The sequence below is a fragment of the Mauremys mutica genome, chromosome 13 (assembly GCF_020497125.1).
Source record: "Mauremys mutica isolate MM-2020 ecotype Southern chromosome 13, ASM2049712v1, whole genome shotgun sequence".
NCBI lineage: Eukaryota > Metazoa > Chordata > Testudines > Geoemydidae > Mauremys > Mauremys mutica.
In genome coordinates, this window is record NC_059084.1 from 58,965,899 (window position 1) to 58,987,033 (window position 21,135).

General features: G+C 44.3%; 1 protein-coding gene across 1 annotated transcript; it reads left to right on the plus strand.

The window, feature by feature from the left end:
- Positions 1 to 9,298: 9,298 nt before the first annotated feature.
- On the plus strand, positions 9,299 to 10,225 carry LOC123347171 (olfactory receptor 6F1-like). The gene has a single exon (XM_044984547.1). It carries the CDS (start codon positions 9,299 to 9,301, stop codon positions 10,223 to 10,225), a length of 927 nt encoding a protein of 308 aa, XP_044840482.1.
- The last annotated feature ends 10,910 nt before the right edge of the window (positions 10,226 to 21,135 follow it).

Sequence of the window (21,135 nt, forward strand, 5' to 3'; positions counted from 1 at the left end):
GGCAATAAACAATTGCTGCCAGTGATGCAGATTCATAGATTCTAGGACTGGAATGGACCTCGAGAGGTCATCGAGTCCAGTCCCCTGCCCTCATGGCAGGACCAAATACTGTCTAGACCATCCCAGATAGACATTTATCTAACCTACCCTTAAATATCTCCAGAGATGGAGATTCCACAACCTCCCTAGGCAATTTATTCCAGTGTTTAACCACCCTGACAGTTAGGAAATTTTTCCTAATGTCCAACCTAAACCTTCCGTGCTGCAGTTTAAGCCCATTGCTTCTTGTTCTATCCTTAGAGGCTAAGGTGAACAAGTTTTCTCTCTCCTCCTTATGACACCCTTTTAGATACCTGAAAACTGCTATCATGGCCCCTCTCAGTCTTCTCTTTTCCAAACTAAACAAAGCCAATTCTTTCAGCCTTCCTTCATAGGTCATGTTCTCTAGACCTTTAATCATTCTTGTTGCTCTTCTCTGGACCCTCTCCAATTTCTCCACATCTTTCCTGAAATGTAGTGCCCAGAACTGTACACAATACTCCAGTTGAGGCCTAAGCAGCGCAGAGTAGAGCGGAAGAATGACTTCTCGTGTCTTGCTCACAACACACCTGTTAATGCATCCCAGAATCATGTTTGCTTTTTTTGCAACAGCATCACACTGTTGACTCATATTTAGCTTGTGGTCCACTATAACCCCCAGATCCCTTTCTGACATACTCCTTCCTAGACAGTCTCTTCCCATTCTGTATGTGTGAAACTGATTGTTCCTCCCTAAATAGAGCACTTTGCATTTGTCTTTATTAAACTTCATCCTGTTTACCTCAGACCCTTTCTCCAATTTGTCCAGATCATTTTGAATTATGACCCTGTCCTCCAAAGCAGTTGCAATCCCTCCCAGTTTGGTATCATCTGAAAACTTAATAAGCATACTTTCTATGCCAATATCTAAACCCTTAATGAAGATATTGAACAGAGCCAGTCCCAAAACAGACTCCTAGGGAACCCCACTTGTTATACCTTTCCAGCAGGATTGGGAACCATTAATAACTACTCTCTGAGTATGGTTATCCAGTCAGTTAGGAACCCCACCTTATAGTAGTCCCATCTAAGTTGTATTTGCCTTGTTTATTGATAAGAATATCATGTGAGACCATATCAAATGCCTTACTAAAGTCTAGGTATACCACGTCCACCCCTTCTCCCTTATCCACAAGACTCGTTATCCTATCAAAGAAAGCTATCAGATTGGTTTACACGATTTGGTCTTTACAAATCCATGCTGGCTATTCCCTATCACCTTACCACCTTCCAAGTGTTTGCAGATGATTTCCTTAATTACTTGTTCCATTATCTTCCATGTCACAGAAGTTAAACTAACTGGTCTGTAGTTACCTGGGTTGTTTTTATTTCCCTTTTTATAGATGGGCACTATGTTTGCCCTTTTCCAGTCTTCTGGAATCTCTCCTGTCTCCCATGATGTTCCCCATGGATTTCTCAGTCAGTTGAAGGGGCAGCTCTGTGGAGCACCATTGTGCCTGGACATCAGTGGTACAGGGCTGCAATCAGGGAGACATTTGGAACATCAGGCTAGATCTTCACACTCGTTTTCACCACCTAACTCAGTTGTCCACAGTGGAGCTACTTTCACTTACACCAGCTGAGGGTCTGCCTTCAGCCATCTGTTCCACAGAAAATCACAACTCACACAAAGAATTCATTTCCCAGCACGCACACACAATTACATGGGCAGGCAGAAGGAGACACCCAGAGATACACACACAATGCAGAAATACACAAAGCATGCACACACAAGCATATTCCACATAAGATGTTTCACAGAAAAGCCCACACACGCAATATGCATGCACACACACACAGTAGCACTATCATATACAAAGGCCCTGCTATTTTTTTTACCAATTTTCACCCTAATTTTGGGCCACTCAAGTATATGAAAAATACTGATTATGTTAAACCAGGGTTCTCAAACCAGCTCCCAGCAGCAGCAACTCTCAGACCCTACAGCCCCAACTCTTTGGGTTCTGCTACTCGGCCTTCCCTCTTCAGCCAGCTCTCAGGCTGCTGAAGCTGCTCCCACGCAACTTGCAGATCCCCTCCTAACTCGGGATATTACCCCTCCTGTCCTGTGCTGGAGGGAGTATGACTGTTGCACTGGGGGTTAGCACAATGCATGGAACTGAGCCAGCAGGTTTGCTCCACGTTGGATTTTCAAAGAAGTCTAATGGAGTTTGCACTCAAATGCCATTGTACTTCAGAGGGAGTTGTGCACCTAACTCCCTTAGGCCTTCTTTTAAAATACCAGCCCGCATCTCTGTTTACTCCAGTCCAGTCCCTGGGTGGTGCCATTTGACAGTGCAGTCTGGGATCTAGAGAACCAGTATAAGTGCCTTAGAATCGCCAGATTGGACCAGACCAGGGTCCATCAATTCCGGTATCCTGTCTCTGAGAGCAGGCAGTCCCGGATCTTCATCCTCAAGGAATCGTATTTCTATTAATTACACCCAAGTCTTGTCTATTCCCCACTGGGTGAAATTCACCCCCATCTAGTGGGCCCACCCAAGGCCTAGGCATTACTGCAGTGTCACATAGGACCTGTTAAGAGGTTTTGTGGGATATGCATGTCCAGTTCCCATTAATGGGAAATGGGTGCCCTGAATCGCTCAGGTGACTTCAAACTCCCACCTGTTCAAATTAACTGTCATTTCATGCTCTTCTCCCATAAATTCATAGATTCCAAGGCCAGAAGGTCCTGTCCAGTCTAAACTCCTCAATAACACAGGCCTGAGAACTACCCCAAAATAATTCCTAGAGCAGAGCTTTTAGAAACAAAAAAAACCCCACTCTAGATTTAAAAACTGTCAGTGATGGAGAATCCACCACAATCCTGAGTAAGTTGCTCCGATAGTTCACTAATGTCTTGAATGCGTTCAGATACTGTGGCGAATCTTCCACTCAAGCTGAAATTCACCAATGTGAAGAGGGGCAGCACAAAATGTACACACCAATCAAAATGGGGTGAGGTTGAGATTAAGGGAATTAGTCATTGAGCTGCCATCGAATCCCTTGGGTTGTGGAGTGTCTAGCTACAAGAATCAGCATTAATAAGTCATCAGAGGTCTAGCCACAGAGTGACTTACATTGAAATGCTCTGGAGCAGGGACCATCTCTTTGCTCTGTTTGTACAATGCCTATTAGAACAGGGTCTCGGTCTATGACTGGTGCTCCTGAGGTATGTCTACACTGGCTGCGGCAGCAAGACTCAGAGCCCGGGTCCACAGACTGAGGCTCCCAGGGCTCATGCTACCGTGCTAAAAATAACAGCGCACCTGTTCCAGTTAGGGCTGGAGCTCTGAAGCCCACCCCCCTTCTGTACACACCAGAGCCCAAACTCCAGTTCAGGCCACAACATGTACACGCCTATTTTTAGTGCAGTAGCGCAAGATCAAGACTGTCGACCTGAGCTTGGAGGCTCATTTCCACGGGTTGTGTAGAGATACCTCTAGGGACACAGCAACCAAATCATTAATACAGTTGTAAGTGCAACCCCCTTTACGATTTTCTGCCCATCCAGATGTTGTGCAGTGGCAGGAATTGTGGGCTTCTGACTAGAGCACAAGGCCAGGACTCAGGGCACCTGGGTCCTGTTCCTGATACCGCCACTGACCTGCAGTGTGGACTTTGAGCAAGTCACTTGCCCTCTCCTTTTATCTCTGTTTCCCCTCCCATCCCTTCTCGGTCTTAATTTAAGTCAATATGTCAATTTTAAAAAATCAAACCCTTATTTAAAAACAAAATGTTTTGTTTCAATTTGACCTTTGGAAATATTTTTAATGTCCAACTTAATGAAATATATACTTTTCATTTTCCAACAGAAAATTGAGATATTTTGTAAAAATTGACATTTTCCGCTGGAAAACTTTGATTTCAACTAAGCCACATTTTCTGATATTACAGTGTTTTGTGTTGGCAAAAAGTAGTTACCTCTTCACAGCTACTCTATCAGCCTTCTGCTAGGTCCCCGTGGAAGGACTGGACTCAGGGTCTTTCCTTGTATAGTCTCCAGGGTGATAGTCACACGATCCTTTGTCAGCTGACCAGATCGACATCATGTGCCCTGTCCAGAGCCTGCAACTCCCAGCAATCTCTAGTCTTAAAGGGGTACATCTCTGTAGCATAAATCTGGCTGAACTTGCAACACAAGATTCTCTGTTTCACTCTGGTAGGCCTTGTGGTTAAAATATTCAAAAGTGACAAAGGTGATTAGGCATCTGAAAATGCAGCCAGATGTCTCAAGGGATTTACAGGACTACTTAGGCACGTTAGTCACCTAATTCCTATGGATTTCAGTGGGGTGCCTAGCTACCTTTGAACATCTGGCATTCAGGCACATGTGAACATTTTCCCCAGTGTCTCTACAAGGCACATTTTCTCCCTCGTATGCTTGACATGGCACAGCTTGCTTCTCCCTGTTACAGGAGTGTTCTGTAATGTTATACATTGGCCAGACCCTTCACTGGTTTACATCACAATAGCTCTCCTGGATGGCACCAGATGGGCCTCTGGTTCCACCAGTTCTGTTTTCACTTATCTCAGGGTTGGAAGGGACCTCATGATGTTATCTAGTCCAACCCCCTACTCAAAGCAGGACCAATCCCCAGACAGATTTTTTACCCCAGTTCCCTAAATGGCCCCCTCAAGAATTGAACTTACAACCCTTGGTTTAGCAGGCCAATGCTCAAACCACTGAGCTATCCCTCCCCCGATTAGAGGATAGATCCATCAATGGCTATTAACCAAGATGGTCAAGGACACATCCCCATGCTCTGGGTGTCCCTAAATCTCTGCCAGAAGCTGGGATTCAACTACAGCAGATAGATCACTCAATAATTGCCCTGTTCTTTTCACTCCTGAAGGATCTGGCATTGGTCACTGTCAGAAGACAGAATACTGGGCTAGAGGGACCATTGGCCTAACCCAGTATGGCCGTTCTTATGTTCTTATGTCTTAGTGTAAAAGAAGAGTTATTCCTTGAAGTTTAATCTATTAGTTTACCAAAGAGGTGGCTTGAACATGGTTTATAACGGTCAGCTTTGTAAAGGATTTAGGTGCCTAAAGATGCAGCTAGACATAGTGTAGATTTAAAAAAACACCTCAGTGCCATTGAGTCAAATGGGAGTTAGGAACCTAACTTGCCTTGGCACTTTTGAGAATGTCACTAGGTGCCCATCTGCATTTTCAGATGCCTAAATACCTTTGACAATCTAGTGCTACGTACCTGCCAAAGGAAAAGATTTCTAATAGTAGAGGTGTCCTTAATCTAGTGAACAAAAGCAGTATGAGATCCAATTCAGCCTGGAAATTAGAAGCACATTTTGCACCATGCAAGTAACTAACCACTGGAACAACTTATAATGGGTGTGGTGAGTTCTCCATCGCTTGAAGTCTTTAAGTGAGGACTGGATGTCTCTTCTAAAAGAGATGATCTTGCTCAAACTGAAGTTAGGGGCTTGTAGGAATCATGGGGTGAAATTCCCTGACTGGGGTGATACAGGAGGTCAGATCATAACCGTACAGTCTGGCTTTAATATCTATGAATTGCTGAATTCAGTGGGTCTGATTGTCTCCTCACTCACCCCTATATAAATCAGGAGCAACTCCACTGCAGTCAGTGGGGCAGATTCCCCTCTCACTCATTCCAGTGTAATTGGTCCCATTTCTGTGCTTCAGTTTCCCCATCTGTGAAATCAGAATCCTGCCTTCCTTGGTAAAATGCTTTGAGATCTACCAATTTAAAGCCTAGTGCAAGAGCTAAGTATTATTGCTATTCTTTGGCTGTCCCACTGTGCTCTGTTATTCAGCCCACTCTTTTTGGGACAAGATATAAGAATAATGGATGGAGGTTTGACATGAGGCAGGAGCATGAAGACGTTGCTCAGAATTTAGTGCAGGGGAACTCTATGTCGGAAAATGTGTGAGTTCACAACACCCATACAGACATGTGGGAATTACAGCCAGCTTCTCTGAGGCCTGGCCCTTGAGTTATTTATTTAATGACCTCACAAGCAATCCACCCCAAAGCTCAGGAGAAAGTTTGTGAATTTCTCTGTAGATCATGTCCCAACGCTGCCTCTGAGCAGATGAAATCAGCCTTCCTGAGTTGAACACTGTTATTTTGCCTGAATAGAGCATACAGGAAAACCTAAGCATATAAGATACAGATAGTTCGGTTTTCAATTACAAGGTGATGTGCCTACACTCTATTAAGATATTGGACGTTTGACTCCAATAGGGCAGGCTGAGTGCTTGGACCTTTTGACAAGTTTCAAAAGAAGTGTGTGTTAGAGAAGCAGATTGACTGGTTTTGGTTTTCTGACGGTGCTAAGAGATCACTTTCTTCTGCATATGATGTGATATCAAATGTTTGTTTGTTTTTCCAATTCAGGATACATCCACAGGTTTGCTACAAACACAGTGAGTATGTTTTGAAAATTCTTCGAGTACCTTCTGTCACAGAGTTTGAGGGAGTCAGGGCCCTGCACCCCCCACTTCCTGCAATTCACTGTGACTCTCAGCCAGCCAGTAAAACAGAAGGTTTATTAGATGACAGGAACACAGTCCCAAGCAGGGCTTGTAGGTACAACCAGGACCCCTCAGCCAGGTCCCTCTGTGGGGCAAGAATCTTAGACCCCAGACTTAGGGTTCCCTGCCTCTTCCCAGCCAGCCCAAAACTGAAAACAAAAAACACTCCAGCAGGCTCTCTCCCCCTCCTTCTCTCCCCCTCTCCTTTTGTCCTGTTTCCCGGGCAAAGGTGGCGACTCGCCCCACCCCCCTTCCTGGCTCAGATTACAGGCTTAGCTACTGTCCCTCACCTAAAGTCATCCCCTGCTCTCCCATCCCCCATTCAGACAGTCCCAGTAAAACTAAATGATATTCCCAGGTCAATCCACCCCGCTCCCTACTGCGTCACACCTTCCCAGAATACTTAGCATTTACACCAGTTTAATTGAAATGAAAATGTGTTGTTTTTATTATTATTACTAGCATTCAAGTTAATATTTGTTCCTTAAATGGAACAAATTTTTCAGCCTGATTTTCTTTTCATTGTTTGTGTGGGGGTGGGAGGGAAGGGTTTAGGTTAGAATTTTCATTGGATTCTAAAGGAGTTTGGTGCATAAATTCCATTGACATTCAGTGGTTTGAGGTACCTAATTCCCTCAAGCTTCTTTGAGAATGCCAGCCCACGTTTCCGCATTTGTCCCCACACTCCAGTATAAAAAAAGATTAGACAATTTCACAAGTGCTTATAGTCAGTTTCTGATCAGTTTCACCATCTTTCTGTCTTGCAGAATGTCAGTTTTGCAAATAATGCAGCCTCTCCACTTTCCAAAATAAAACCATCTTCCCCGCTATTTACTCTGAATCAGATCTGATCACTTTAGAGAGAGAAAAAAATTGCCGAAAAGAAAAGTAGTTCTGCAGTCAGTACGGCTCAGAAAGAAGGACATGGATTCCCTTCTACCTTCTGTATCATCAACATAATTATTTACTAAGTTTACATCAGTTACACTCTTGAAAATATCCTGAAGACAGTGAAGTTTGCAGAAGGGTCATTAAACTGAAGAAAATGCGGCCAAACTTTATATTAGGGTACCATTTATAAACGCTTTATAAATCAGTTTAGCAGGATTAGATTTTTATTGCTAAATGTGAATAAACGTCAATTTTACCTTACACGCACAAACCGATAAAATATTTCCATTGATAATAATCTAAATGTACAAGTAGGCAAAGTAAAGAAAATGCTGCCTGAGAACTTATTAGAGTTTGATTTAAGGCTATTTACTTTGTGTATTTTGACATGTGAAGTTGACAGTTTGTGTTTTAAGGGACATAAAGCTTTAAATATGTGAAACTCAATATTTACAGGCATTAAATAATTATTGTCTGACCCACCCATTGTCTGTCCCCCTTCTCATAATTTGGCACAACTGTGAAAATTTAAATAGCTAAACATAGGAAAAAATGTTTAAAAATAAACATTGATATTATGTGCTGAAATTATTTAAAAAAATTCTGTCCAGCCTTCCTATAAATGATTAATAGATTATATATATGTTATACCACATATACTGTTAATTAAATACTTGTTTCATCCACCACTTGGTCATCTGCCCTCACGTTGCTGCTTGTGAATACATTTTCTGGGTGAGGGATTTATGAAAGAGGATGTGTGGCAAGCTTCATGGTCCACAGAGAAAGTGACAAACAAGTATCTTGTCTCAGACCACACTCAATGTCAACCAGGGTTTGATTTACCACAAAGACAATGGAGCCTTCTGAAGCGATTTCATTGGTGCTGCAGCGGAATTCCGATAGCATTTTCAGTGCATTATGTCATTGTAGGCAGCCACAAACCATGACTCATATCGCTGAGGACTGCAAAATGACTCAATTTCCTGGAGGTTTTCATGCCTTGAACATTGTTGATAAGAACGCTCTGGCTTGGCTTGACCGGATTGCATAGACCAAATAATAGTAGTAGTAGTAATAATAATAATAACAACAACAATAATAATAGTATGTTAGAGACATGAGCATTATATGTCCCAGACGGTTATAAGCACATCAATAGAAAGTTTTATAAATGGCTGTAAATCAGATTTATAGGCAGCATATTTTGACCAGTGAACTCAGTACAAATTGCCTTAAGTATTTATGAAAACATCAATTACTAATCCTTCATGAACTATTTATTAATATACTATGACCAAAGTTAGAGGTGAATGGAGTCTGCCAATCTGTGGTATCATCACAGTTACCATTGGTCAAAGGAGGCATAAGTCAAATATGAGGGTATCATGAACAGCAACAGTGGATTGTCCTTTTCGGTGTTAGAGTTGGGTGAGGAGTGTGTTTAAATAGCTCGGACAACGGAACAGGGAATCAGGGTTCTGTTTCCATGTCTGGGAGTCAAATGGGTGCCCATCTCTGTCTAATGCTCTGAGCCGACAATATGCTGAGGGCTCTGGGCTCCCACTGAGAGCTCTGAGCAGGGGATTGGACTAGATGACCTCCTGAGGTCTAATCCAACCCTAATCTTCTATGATTCTATAAATGTGCACTACACCATACAAGTTCTATTCAGCATCCTGATATATGTGTCATTGCTCACATCATTGTCTATCAACAATTATATGGATCTAACAATAACACCTATTATTTATTTGTCTTCCCTTTACAGTTTCTTGTATTTTGGCAGGTACACCACCTGGCCCCAATGGTGAAGGGAAATCAAACCAATGTGAAGGAATTTATTCTGCTTGGGTTCCCTGGCTCTCGGTATTTGCAGATCTCACTCTTCATGATATTCTTGTTAATATACCTCCTGACATTCACAGGAAACACCATCATCATATCCTTAGTGTGGACCCACCGTTGTCTCCGCACCCCTATGTACTACTTCCTCTGCAATCTCTCCTTCCTGGAGATCTGGGTCACCACAGCCTACATTCCCAAAATTCTTGCCAATCTCATGTCACAAAGCAAAACTATCTCCTTCCCCAGCTGCCTCCTGCAGATGTACTTTGTTTTCTCCCTAGGCTGCATTGAATTTCTACTCCTGGCAGTCATGGCCTATGATCGCTATTTGGCCATATGCCACCCATTGCGTTATCACTCCATCATGAACAGCACCTTGTCCACTCAGTTGGCCCTTGGCTCATGGGTAGGTGGTTTCCTGACTATTTCTGTGCCAATGTTTCTGATCACCAGGTTGTCCTTCTGTGGCCCTACAGTCATCAACCATTTCTTCTGTGACATAGGTTCTTGGATAGCGCTGTCCTGCACAGATACACACCTGGTTGAAATGGTGTACATTGCTCTTTCCTTTATTGTTGTTCTGGGGTCCTGTGCGGTCACCCTTGGCTCCTACATTTACATTATCTCCACCATCGTGAGAATCCCATCTGCCCAAGGCCAGAAAAAGGCCTTTTCCACTTGCTCTGCCCATCTCACCATTGTGGTTATGTTGTACAGCTGCTCCATCTTTCTGTACGTCAAGCCTTCTAAACAGAACTCACTGGACATGAACAAAATTGTCTCTGTCTTCAATACTATTGTGACACCATTGCTTAACCCTTTCATTTACACTCTAAGAAACAAAGATGTCAAAGAAGTCATGATAAAGGCTTTCAGTAGGACATGACATAATTGTTCAATGACCTGGATATCATTAATTTAGGCAGGTAGAAAGTGAAACAAGTGGATCAAGTGAAACATCAAAACATACCACTATTAAATACATTTATCTGGTTATCCTAATAAATACTACTACTACTAATAATAATTAATACAGAGTTTGTCCCAGTGTTCGGAAACTATATTACATGGGCCTGCTTCTCATTCACAATAAAGTAACTCTGGACCCTTTTGGCAGTATAAATGGGCTTTAAAGTGGGTATAATACACCTGTACCCCAATATAACGTGACCTGATATATCACGAATTCAGCTATAACACGGTAAAGTAGCACTCGGGTGGGGGGGGACTGCGCACTCCGGTGGATCAAAACAAGTTCAGTATAACGCAGTTTCACCCATAATGAGGTAAGATTTTTTGGTTCCCAAGGACAGCGTTATATCGAGGTAGAGCTGTACTAATTTTTCAAGCTCTTGAAGACTTCTTTACACTGATGGAATGACAGAAAGGGGACGAGTAGGCGGGTGGTGCTCCTCAGGTCGGAGGGAGGCCACACCACCTCACTACACCATTGGGAGCTTGGCCTAGTATTTGGCGGGAATGAGCATTTAGGTGTTAGTATCCTGACTAGCCTAACGGGATTGAATTCTCTGATAGGCAACTAGCCTCTGCCTGTAGGCAGAAACAGGCTCTCACAGGGTCCCATATGCCCTCGCCCTGAGGCAGGGGCTGAACAGTCAAGAGTCTATAGCCTATGTGACCTTTAAGCAGGGATTGTGCAAACACCCTGGTCAATTGGCCCTGGCCTCTTGATACAGAGACAGAGCAAACCCAGTAGTCAATCAGCTCTGGTCTCTGGTTGCAGAGACAGAGTATACCCCATAGTCAATTAGTTCAGGACCCTTAATGCAGAGCCTGAGCAAACTCTAGGTGTCGGGTGTCCTAGCTCCAGCGGACGGCCCACGGACACAGGCCACTGGACCCAGCAAGGGGAGGCTGCCACCTCCGCAGTGGAGTGGCATGTGGGGTCTGGGCTCACCCTACTCCACCGGACCCCGATCCAGGGCCCTAACTGTGGCGAACCAGTCCACTACTGGGTCAGCGGGGATCCCAACTGCAGCACACTGACCATGCCTCAGGCAGAGCTGTAGCCAGACTAAGGTTGGCTATCCCTGGGTCACCTCCTCCTCTCAGGGTGTACCTGGGTCAGGCGTCCTCCAGCTCTTCTGGGTAGGTGGCCCATAGCAGTCCCAGTGGGTCCATGGCAGAAGCAAGTTCCCTGGTGGGCAGGGCGTCGCTGGGCTCAGCAGCAGGGTCAGCATCCAGGAGCGAGCAGGATCCATCTGCCTATCTCGGTGTCCCAGCACCAACTGAATGGGAGGCCCCGTCCTTTACGCTTCCTGTCCTGGTTGGAGGGGTGAGGCAGGCCTAGCTCTGCCCACTTAGGTACAGAGAGTGGTTTCTCCCGCTCTGGCTCGGAAGGCGGTCACACCACCTCATTACAGGCTGTATTTACAATGAGATCATGTCCTCATTGTTTGTGTGTAAAGAAGTCTGATAGGAGATATTTCTCTATTTTACCCAGATAGTTGCTTGTGACATTTAGCACTCAGACACTTTTGGCTAATCTCCTCATGCATTGGCAGCACTTTGCTTACATTCCAGAAAACCTTGATCAGACTGTCTGAAAACTTGAAGAAGATTCGACATGACTGCAAAGCTGTGACAATACTTTGTCACACTGATGTAATCCTGAAGTGGTTTAACAAACTTTTACATGATCTGACCTCTCTCTCTCGCTCTCTTACATCCTTTGACAAGGGTCTACGGCCCAACTCCTTAAAGATATTTAGGTGCTAAAATCAGATTGGCACTTTCAAATGAGCCTAAGGGAGTTAGGCATGAAACTCTCATTCTCATGGGATTTGTGAGCCCAGCTCTCTTAAGTGATTTTAAAAATTGCAACCTAAATAACAATAAAACATATTGGAGCTAGATGTTGGTAAACCTCACATTTTCAATACTGCGGATGTAGGCTTCGAAGGTTTCGATTTTATCCATAAACATTGGTAAATATCGAGCTCAGTATACACACACAAACTGATGAAAACATATTTCCATTGATAACCATAGAAATGATAGATATTCAAAGAAAGAAAAATGCTGCTTGACCACTTATGAGAGTCAAAATGCAGTGGTTTAGACTTTTGAATTAGGTTTGTTACAAATGGTCTACCAAATGAACAGTAAAAACAGGTGCAAGTTGTTGATTTAAGGATATTTAATGTGCATATTTTGATAGGAGAGGTTGACATTTTTTTTGCTTTAATGGTTTATGAAGCTTAACATATTGAATCTTAATGTCTATTGTCATTAAATAATTGTTTGCTTCCCCATAATTTCCAAAATTGTGAAAATTTAAATCAATCTAAAAAAAAGAGAAATGCTTAAGAGAAAACATTGATATTATCCATCAAATTCCACCAAGCCAATGCATATACATCAAATGTAAGTCACTGGTGCTACTCATGTGAGTAAGACAATTATAGTCTGGCCTAGTGACTCCAGAGATTTTCTGCTTTGTCTTATATTTTTTTAAAACTGTAGATATCATGTTGCCTTACTTAGTTACACTGATGTAATTCCAGAGGAAATCCACTGCATGTAGTAGGTGGACACCAGAGTGAATGCGATCAGATTTTCAGTCTTTTGGTTCTCATCACAGCACTGCCAACTACTTGCTGTGGGTTAAGATTCTGTGCCTCACTGCAATGGGGTAGTGGCCCCACTCAGGTGTAGAAAGAGTTAACCTAAACAGCTAGCAGTAGAGGTGAGTCCTTTGAGCAGCCCAGGGAGGCTGGGTGAGGTGCAACCAATCTGGCAGGAGTTGCAGAGAGCAACCAATCCAGGACCAGCTAGCTCAGATAAGAGGAGCTGAAAGGCAGAGGAGGGTGAGTAGCTGCCTGGAGCTCATTAAGCGAACACGGGGCTCCCAGTAGGTGGAAGGCCACTAGCACTGCAGAGCTTGAAGGCCGAGAGGTAAGGGTGAAATAGGCAAAGAGGCTACATGGAACAGGCCCAGGGGAAAGTAGTGAGCAGTTCCAAGGAGAGCAGCATGAGGCTGCCATTGACAAGGTCCCTGGGTCAAGACCCAGAGTAATGGGTGGGTCCGGGTCCCCCCACTCACTACTGGAGAAGTGGCATGATTATTGGACTACGATACTAACCCCTGGAAGGGGGAAACACAGATGATGACACGGCCAGAAAGCCAAGCCAAGAAGAGGGCGCTGCAGCTCCTGAGGCTGTGAGAGGGGCTGCAGGAAGATGCAGAGACAAAGTGATAGTGTGCAAACCACAGACAGAAAGCATCGGCCTCGAGCTAATCCCAGGAGTTGACCAGGAGGAGGCACCAGCCCAGTGGTGAGTGATGGGCCCCATGACACTCACCCTACCCATCTGGACTTACTGACACTTAAGCTATCTGAGATCCCTATTCAGACAGTATCAGGCATTATTATTTGAAAAAATTGATATCTGGGTCTATGGGCCTGATTTCCCCTTTTCTGGTCTAAATCAGGAATAATGACCTTGACATCAGTGGGAGCAGATCCCCAGCTGGTGGACATCAACATAGTTCCAATGAAATCAGTGGTGCCAGATCCCCAGCTGCTGTGAACTAACTCCATTGGATTCAATAGGCCATTTCCCCAACCTGATGTAAACTAACATAGACCCACTGAGGTCAAAGGGGTGAGATCTGCAGCTGATGTAAACTAATTTATTTCTGTTGAACTCAATGGGCCAGTTGCTCAGATGGTTTTAATCAGCCATAGCTCTATTAAGATCAGTGGGACCAGATCACCATCTGGTATAAATTAGTGAAGCTATGTCAGTTTACACCAGCTGAATATGTTGGACAAAGAGGTTTTTTTCTGACTATTCTGACTATTCTGTGGGCAGACTCTGCCAGCAGTTAGTCATGAAACTATTTCTTACCCCAATGAAAGCCCTGGCATCAACAGGCCTATTCCCACAAGTAAGGATCTTCATGGTTATGCCCATTTGAGTATTTGCAGGATGCAGCCCATAACTTGTGTGGTTAAAAGGACAAATGACTGACCTGATTATTCACTCCTGCCATTTTCTTTGCACAGATCTCCAGTGATTTAACGAAACCAATCCCCATTTACCTCAGTGAACATGATGGGAGAATTTGGCCTGATGTATCTAGTGATGACTTAAAATTCCAGGTCTCGCAGCTACACAGAGCCTAAGGTTGTTAGATGCCTAGCGCCCATTGACTCTCTGTAGGATTTGGACACCTAACTTCCTTCATCCCCATTTGAAAATCTCAACTGCAGTTTTCCTGAGCAAATTGTGTGGTTGAGATTTTCAAAGATGTCCAAATCCCATTGATGGAACCGGGCATCTGAATCCATTAGGCTGGCATTTACAAAGAAACCTACAGGAATCAGGTGGGAGTTGAGCACCTAACTCCTTTAGGCCCTTCTGAAAATCACACTTTGAGAAAGCCTTGAAAATCACAAGCTGGGAGTTTGGGATGTGCTGGACCAAGCTGGCCAGATGAAATAAGTTTATTTCTTGAACCTTATGTTCATCCACAAGAAATGTACAGTATGGGATGCATCCTAGATCTGCTCTAGGAATTATTTTTGGGAAGTTGTGTTACCTATGATATGCTGGAGGTCAGACTAGATGATCACAGTGGTCCTTTCTAATGTCACAATCTATGAATCAAAGAACTGCATTTTGCCCCATATCTTTATATTTGGTATGTCTACACTACGAAATTCGGTCGAATTTATAGAAGTCAATTTTTTAGGAATCGATTTTGTACGGTCGATTGTGTGTGTCCCCATTTAAGACCATTAACTCAGTGGAGTGCGTCCACAGTACCGAGGCTAGCATCAAATTCCAGAGTGTTGCACTGTGTAGCTGTCCCACAGTTCCCACAGTCTCCACCGCCCATTGGAATTATGGGTTGAGATCCTAGTGCCTGATGGGTCAAAAACAGTGTCGCAGGTGGTTCTAGGTACATGTTATCAGGCCCTCCCTCCTGCCCTCCGTGAAAGCAATGGCAGACAATCATTTTGAGCCTTTTTTCCTGGGTTACCCATGGAGCCCACTCAGCTCACCATCACCGTACACCTCCTGGGTGCTGGCAGATGTGGTACTGCATTGCTACACACCAGCAGCTCATTGCCTTTTGGCAGCAGATGGTGCTTTACAACTGGTAGCTGTCATCATCATCTCCTGGGTGCTCTTTTAGCCGACCTTGGTGAGGTTGTTCAGGGGCACCTGAGCAGACATGGATGCTCCTGGCAGACCTCGGTAAGGTCTGTCAGGGGTGCCTGGACATAAATGGGAGTGACTCCAGGTCATTCTCTTTTAAAGTTTTGTCTCATGGAGATTCAGTCCTGCCTGCAGTTGTACTGCACTGTCTTCTGGCGAGCACCCAGGAGACAATGATGGCTAGCAGTCATACTGCACCATCTTCTGGAGAGCACCCAGGAGATGACGACGGCTAGCAGTCATACTGCACCATCTGTTGTCAGCCTAAGATGTATAAGAGAGATGGAGTGGATCAAAACAGGAAAGAGACCAGATTTGTTTTGTATTCATTTGCTCCGCTCTCCCTCCCTCCATGAATAGTGGGAGGAGGGATACCTCAATGGTTTGAGCTTTGGCTTACTAAACTTGGGGTTTTGAGTTTAATACTTGAGGGGGCCATTCTGTGTGACAGCTGTGTGTTTCTCCTTGATGCAAACCCACCCCCTTTGTTGATTTTAATACCCTGTAAGCCATGTCATCAGTCACCCCTCCCTCCATCAGAGCAACAGCAAACAATTGTTTTGTGCCTTTTTTCAGTGCAGAAGCCATAGCATGGCAAGCATAGAGCCCTCTCAGAACACTGCGGCAATTATGAGCACTGTAAACAGCATGCACATTATCCTGCAGTATATGCAGAACCAGAACCTGCAAAAGCAAAACCAGGCGAGGCAGTGATGGCAGCACAGTGACAAGAGTGATGAGGACATAGACATAGATTTCTCTCAAAGTATGGGCCCCGACAATGTGGACATCATGGTGTTAATGGGGCAGGTTCATGCTGTGGAATGTCGATTCTGGGCCCAGGAAACAAGCCCAGACTGGTGGGACCGCATAGTGTTGCAGGTCTGGGATGATTCCCGGTGGCTGCAAAACTTTTGCATGCGTAAGGGCACTTTCATGGAACTTTGTGACTTGCTTTCCCCTGCCCTGAAGCGCAAGAATACCAAGATGAGAGCAGCCCTCACAGCTGAGAAGCGAGTGGCGATAGCCCTATGGAAGCTTGCAACGCCAGACAGCTACCGGTCAGTCGGGCATCAATTTGGAGTGGGCAAATCTACTGGGGGACTGCTGTGATCCAAGTAGCCAATGCAATCAAAGAGCTGCTGATATCAAGGGTAGTGACTCTGGGAAATGTGCAGGTCATAGTGGATACTTTGTTGCAATGGGATTCCCTTACTGTGGTGGGGCAATAGACGGAACCCAAATCCCTATCTTGGCACTGGAGCACCAAAGCAATGAGTACCTAAACCGAAAGGGGTACTTTTCAGTGGTGCTGCAAGCACTGGTGGATCACAAGGGACGTTTCACCAACATCAACGTGGGACGGCTGGGAAAGGTACATGACGCTCACATCTTCAGGAACTCTGGTCTGTTTCAAAAGCTGCAGCAAGGGACTTTCTTCCCAGACCAGAAAATAACCACTGGAGATGTTGAAATGCCTATAGTTATCCTTGGGGATCCAGACTACCCCTTAATGCCAGGGCTCATGAAGCCATACCCAGGCAGCCTGGACAGTAGTCAGGAGCTGTTCAACTATAGGCTGAGCAAGTGCAGAATAGTGGAAGAATGTGCATTTGGATGTTTAAAAGTGTGCTGGTGCAGTTTACTGACTTGGATAGACCTCAGCGAAACCAGTATTCCCATTATTATTACTGCTTGCTGTGCACTCCACAATATCTGTGAGAGTAAGGGGGAGACGTTTATGACGAGGTGGGAGGTTGAGGCAAATTGCGTAGCTGCTGATTACATGCAGCCAGACACCAGGGCAGTTAGCAGAGTACAGGAGGGCACGGTGCACATCAGAGAAGCTTGGAAAACCAGTTTCATGACTGGCCAGGCTACGGTGTGAAAGTTCTGTTTATTTCTCCTTGATGACCCCCACCTTGGTTCACTCTATTTCCCTGTAAGCTAACCACCCTCCCCTCCCCCCTTCGATCATCGCTTGCAGAGGCAATAAAGTCATTGTTTCTTCACATTCATGCATTCTTTATTAATTCATCACACAAATAGGGGGATAACTGCCAAGGTAGCCCAGGTGGGGTGGGGGACGAGGAAAGGACAAGGCCACACTGAACTTTAAAACTTATTGAATGCCAGCTTTCTGTTGCTTGGGCAGTCCTCTGGGGTGGAGTGGTTGGGTGCAGGGAGGCCCCCCACCGTGTTCTTGGGCGTCTGGGTGAGGAGGCTATGGAACCTGGGAAGGAGGGTGGTTGGTTACACAGGGGCTGTAGCAGCAGTCTGTGCTCATGCTGCCTTTCCTGAACCTCAACCATACGCCAGAGCATATCAGTTTGTTCCTCCAGTAGCCTCATCATTGCCTCTTGCCTTCTTTCAGCAAGCTGATGCCACCTATCATCTTCAGCCTGCCACCTGTCCTCGCATTCATATTGTGCTTTCCTGGACTTTGACATTGTCTGCCTCCACGCATTCTGCTGTGCTCTTTCAGTGCAGGAGGACTGCATGAGCTCAGAGAATGTTTCATCGCGAGTGCATTTTTTTCGCCTTCTAATCTTCGCTAGCCTCTGGGAAGGAGAAGATAGTGTGACCGTTGAAACATTTGCAGTTGGTGGAGGGGAAAAAAAGGGAGAGTGGCAGATAAAAAGACACATTTTAGAGAACAATGGGTAGACTCTTTCATGGTAAACCTTGCTGTTAATATTACATGGCACATGTGCTTTTGATACAAGGGCGCATTTTGCCTCTTATTGAGGGTGTGCAAGTTTAGAGTGAGAGATCACACATGCAGGGCCAGGCAACAGAATTTGGCTTGCAGGCAGCCATGGTAAGGCACAGTCTTTTGGCTTCTTTAACCTTCATAATATGTGGGAATGGTTTCAAACAGCAGCACCCTCATTTCTCATACCAGGCAGCCGTTGGGTTGGCCATTTAAAATGGGTTGGCAATTTAAAAAGAGGGGCTGCAGTTTTCAGGTCAATATGCAGCACAAATCCAACTAACCGCCCCCCCCCTCCGCACTCACACACACAATTCTCTGGGATGATCGCTTCAGCCCTCCCCCCACCACATGGCTAACAGCAGGGAACATTTCTGTTCAGCCACAGGCAAACAGCCTAGCAGGAATGGGCAACTCTGAATGTCCCTTTAATAAAATCACCCTATTTCAACCAGGTGACCATGAATGATATCACTCTCCTGAGGATAACACAGAGAGATAAAGAACAGATGTTGTTTCAATGCCAGCAAAACACCGGGACCATACGCTGTGTTATGCAATGATTCCAGACTATGTGCTATTCGCCTGGCGTGGTAAAGTGTCCTACCATGGAGGACGGAATAAGACTGCTCTCCCCAGAAACCTTTTGCAAAGGCTTTGGGAGTACATCCAGGAGAGCTTTATGGAGATGTCCCTGGAGGATTTCCATTCCATCCCCAGACCCGTTAACAGACTTTTCCAGTAGCTGTACTGGCCACGCATGCAGGGCAAATTAATCATTAAACACTCTTGCTTTTAAAACCATGTATAATATTTACAAAGGTACGCTCACCAGAGGTCCCTTCTCCACCTGGCGGATCCGGAAGGCAGCCTTGGGTGCGTTCGGGGGTACTAGCTCCAGGTCCAGGGTGAGAAACAGTTCCTGGATGTCAGGTAAAATGGTTTCTTCACTGGACATGTGTGTTAGTGGGTGGCGAGGTTAGGGGCAGGGCATTCTCTGCAGAAAGCACTTAGCTTTGGAGTTCACTTCACACAGAATCTGGATGTGTTGACATTCAGGTTCTAATGCAAGATCTCTTTGCTTAGGCATTTGTCTGATGAGCTAATAATGGGGAAAAGAGGTTTAATTTATTTCTGGGAGATATTTAACATTGGACAGAACACTGGCTCCATTCCCAGTTCCACTTAAAATCAATGTCAAAATAGCCACTCACTTCCAAGAGTGCAGGAGATATTATCTTATGTATGAGCAGCCTGATATTCAGACTTGCAGGACGCTGAGCCAGATGTGCCATTGGGTCAGACTTTTAAAGGAACTTAAGTGATTTAGGCACAAAAGTCCCATCGACGTTCAGTCAGACCCCTCTTTTTAAAATCAAGTAAGTGTGCATAAAGAGTGTTTTCTGGGCACATTCCTTTATTATGATTATTAATGTCCCTCAATATTATATAAGGTGTATTTTTTACAAAAGAAATAGTTTTCACAACATACTAAATCTTTAAGCTTAAAAGGAGAAAACTGCTGACTAAAATGTATCCTCATGAGTCATCAGTAAATCCTCGCTGAACGGACTCTGTAGGTTTGGGTAGTCAGAAGATTTGTTAAATCATTTGCAGAAATCCTGCATTGTAGGTGCTCAAATTTATTCATTCTCCTTTGACTTTCCTTCACATTCTCGTAGTGCCTTAGAGTGCTGTCTACTGGAAGTCACTGACCATGATGTCTCACAGTCCAAACATGTCCATAGCCATAGGGATCTTTTCAAGTGCTCTAATAACTGCTGGGATTGTCTTTGTTCTAGTTTTCCATAACTGCTCCCTTTGAGGCAGAGTCCTTCATACTTCTCCATCGTCTCTCCTTATTTCTTTTTTATGTTTCTGTCTGCTTGCATGACAAAATCAATGTACACAGGCTTGTGCCTTCTTCTTTTCTAAAACTTGTCTGGCCTGTTTGACTGACCATTTGGTCTGTGACATTTGCCAGATCCCATTAAATCTTACCCTCTTCTTTTTCTAGAGTGCTTTCAGTTGGGTGTTTGTAACAGTGCAATGTTCATACAAATCCATACTTAACACAGCTTCTCAAGTGCAGACACTTGGCAACCTCACTGTGTTTGTTCATATATTCTCTCCTAGACAGACTTTAGCAGTTACTCAATATTGTTCCACCATCTCTTCCTTTTTAGAATCCATGCTACACTTCAGGGAGAAGTTCTGTCAGTCATTTTTACTTCTTATATAATTAAGCCTTAAGGACTTCCTCTGTCCACTCACAATGAAGCTCTCTGATTCTCTTTTGAGTGATCCTTCTACAAGTCATGAGTTTTTTTATATTTTATCACTAATAGGTTTGATCTCGCTCCACCACTGTCCATGCACTAATTTCTTGTAAATTGAGTCTTTTGGGGGACTTCATTCTTTCACACTTGCTTGGGCTAGGATGCAGTTCAGTAATTGCTTGTTAACATGACCAGATGAGCTTTATTGTGGTTGACGCCTCATATATTTTGATATTATATTCTTCATTATCAATTGCTTCCTCCATAGATAGCAGAATTTTTCTCTCATTACACCATGGGATGTACATCTTTTCCATGCCTTCCTTGCTAATCAATATTCTGACATCCAAATAAGACAACTGCTGGTGATGCATAATTTTTTTTCTTCTCCTCTTGATTCCACTTGATTGCTCCAGCAATGTGCTGTACTACTGGCATCACCTACACATAAATGGCTGAGATCAAATTCTTAAGACTTGAGTTTTGTCCTTAGAGTAGTTCTTACACATCCATAAAATTCTTTCCTCCCTCTTTCTCTCAATTTCTGATGTTGCATCGCTGACAGTTTCCTGATTCCAAGATATTTTTAGGGGCAATGCTGAGATTTCACGG

Excerpts from the sequence above, each read along its gene's own strand:
- LOC123347171 (XM_044984547.1), top strand. The coding sequence starts at position 9,299 with ATGGTGAAGGGAAATCAAACCAATGTGAAGGAATTTATTCTGCTTGGG.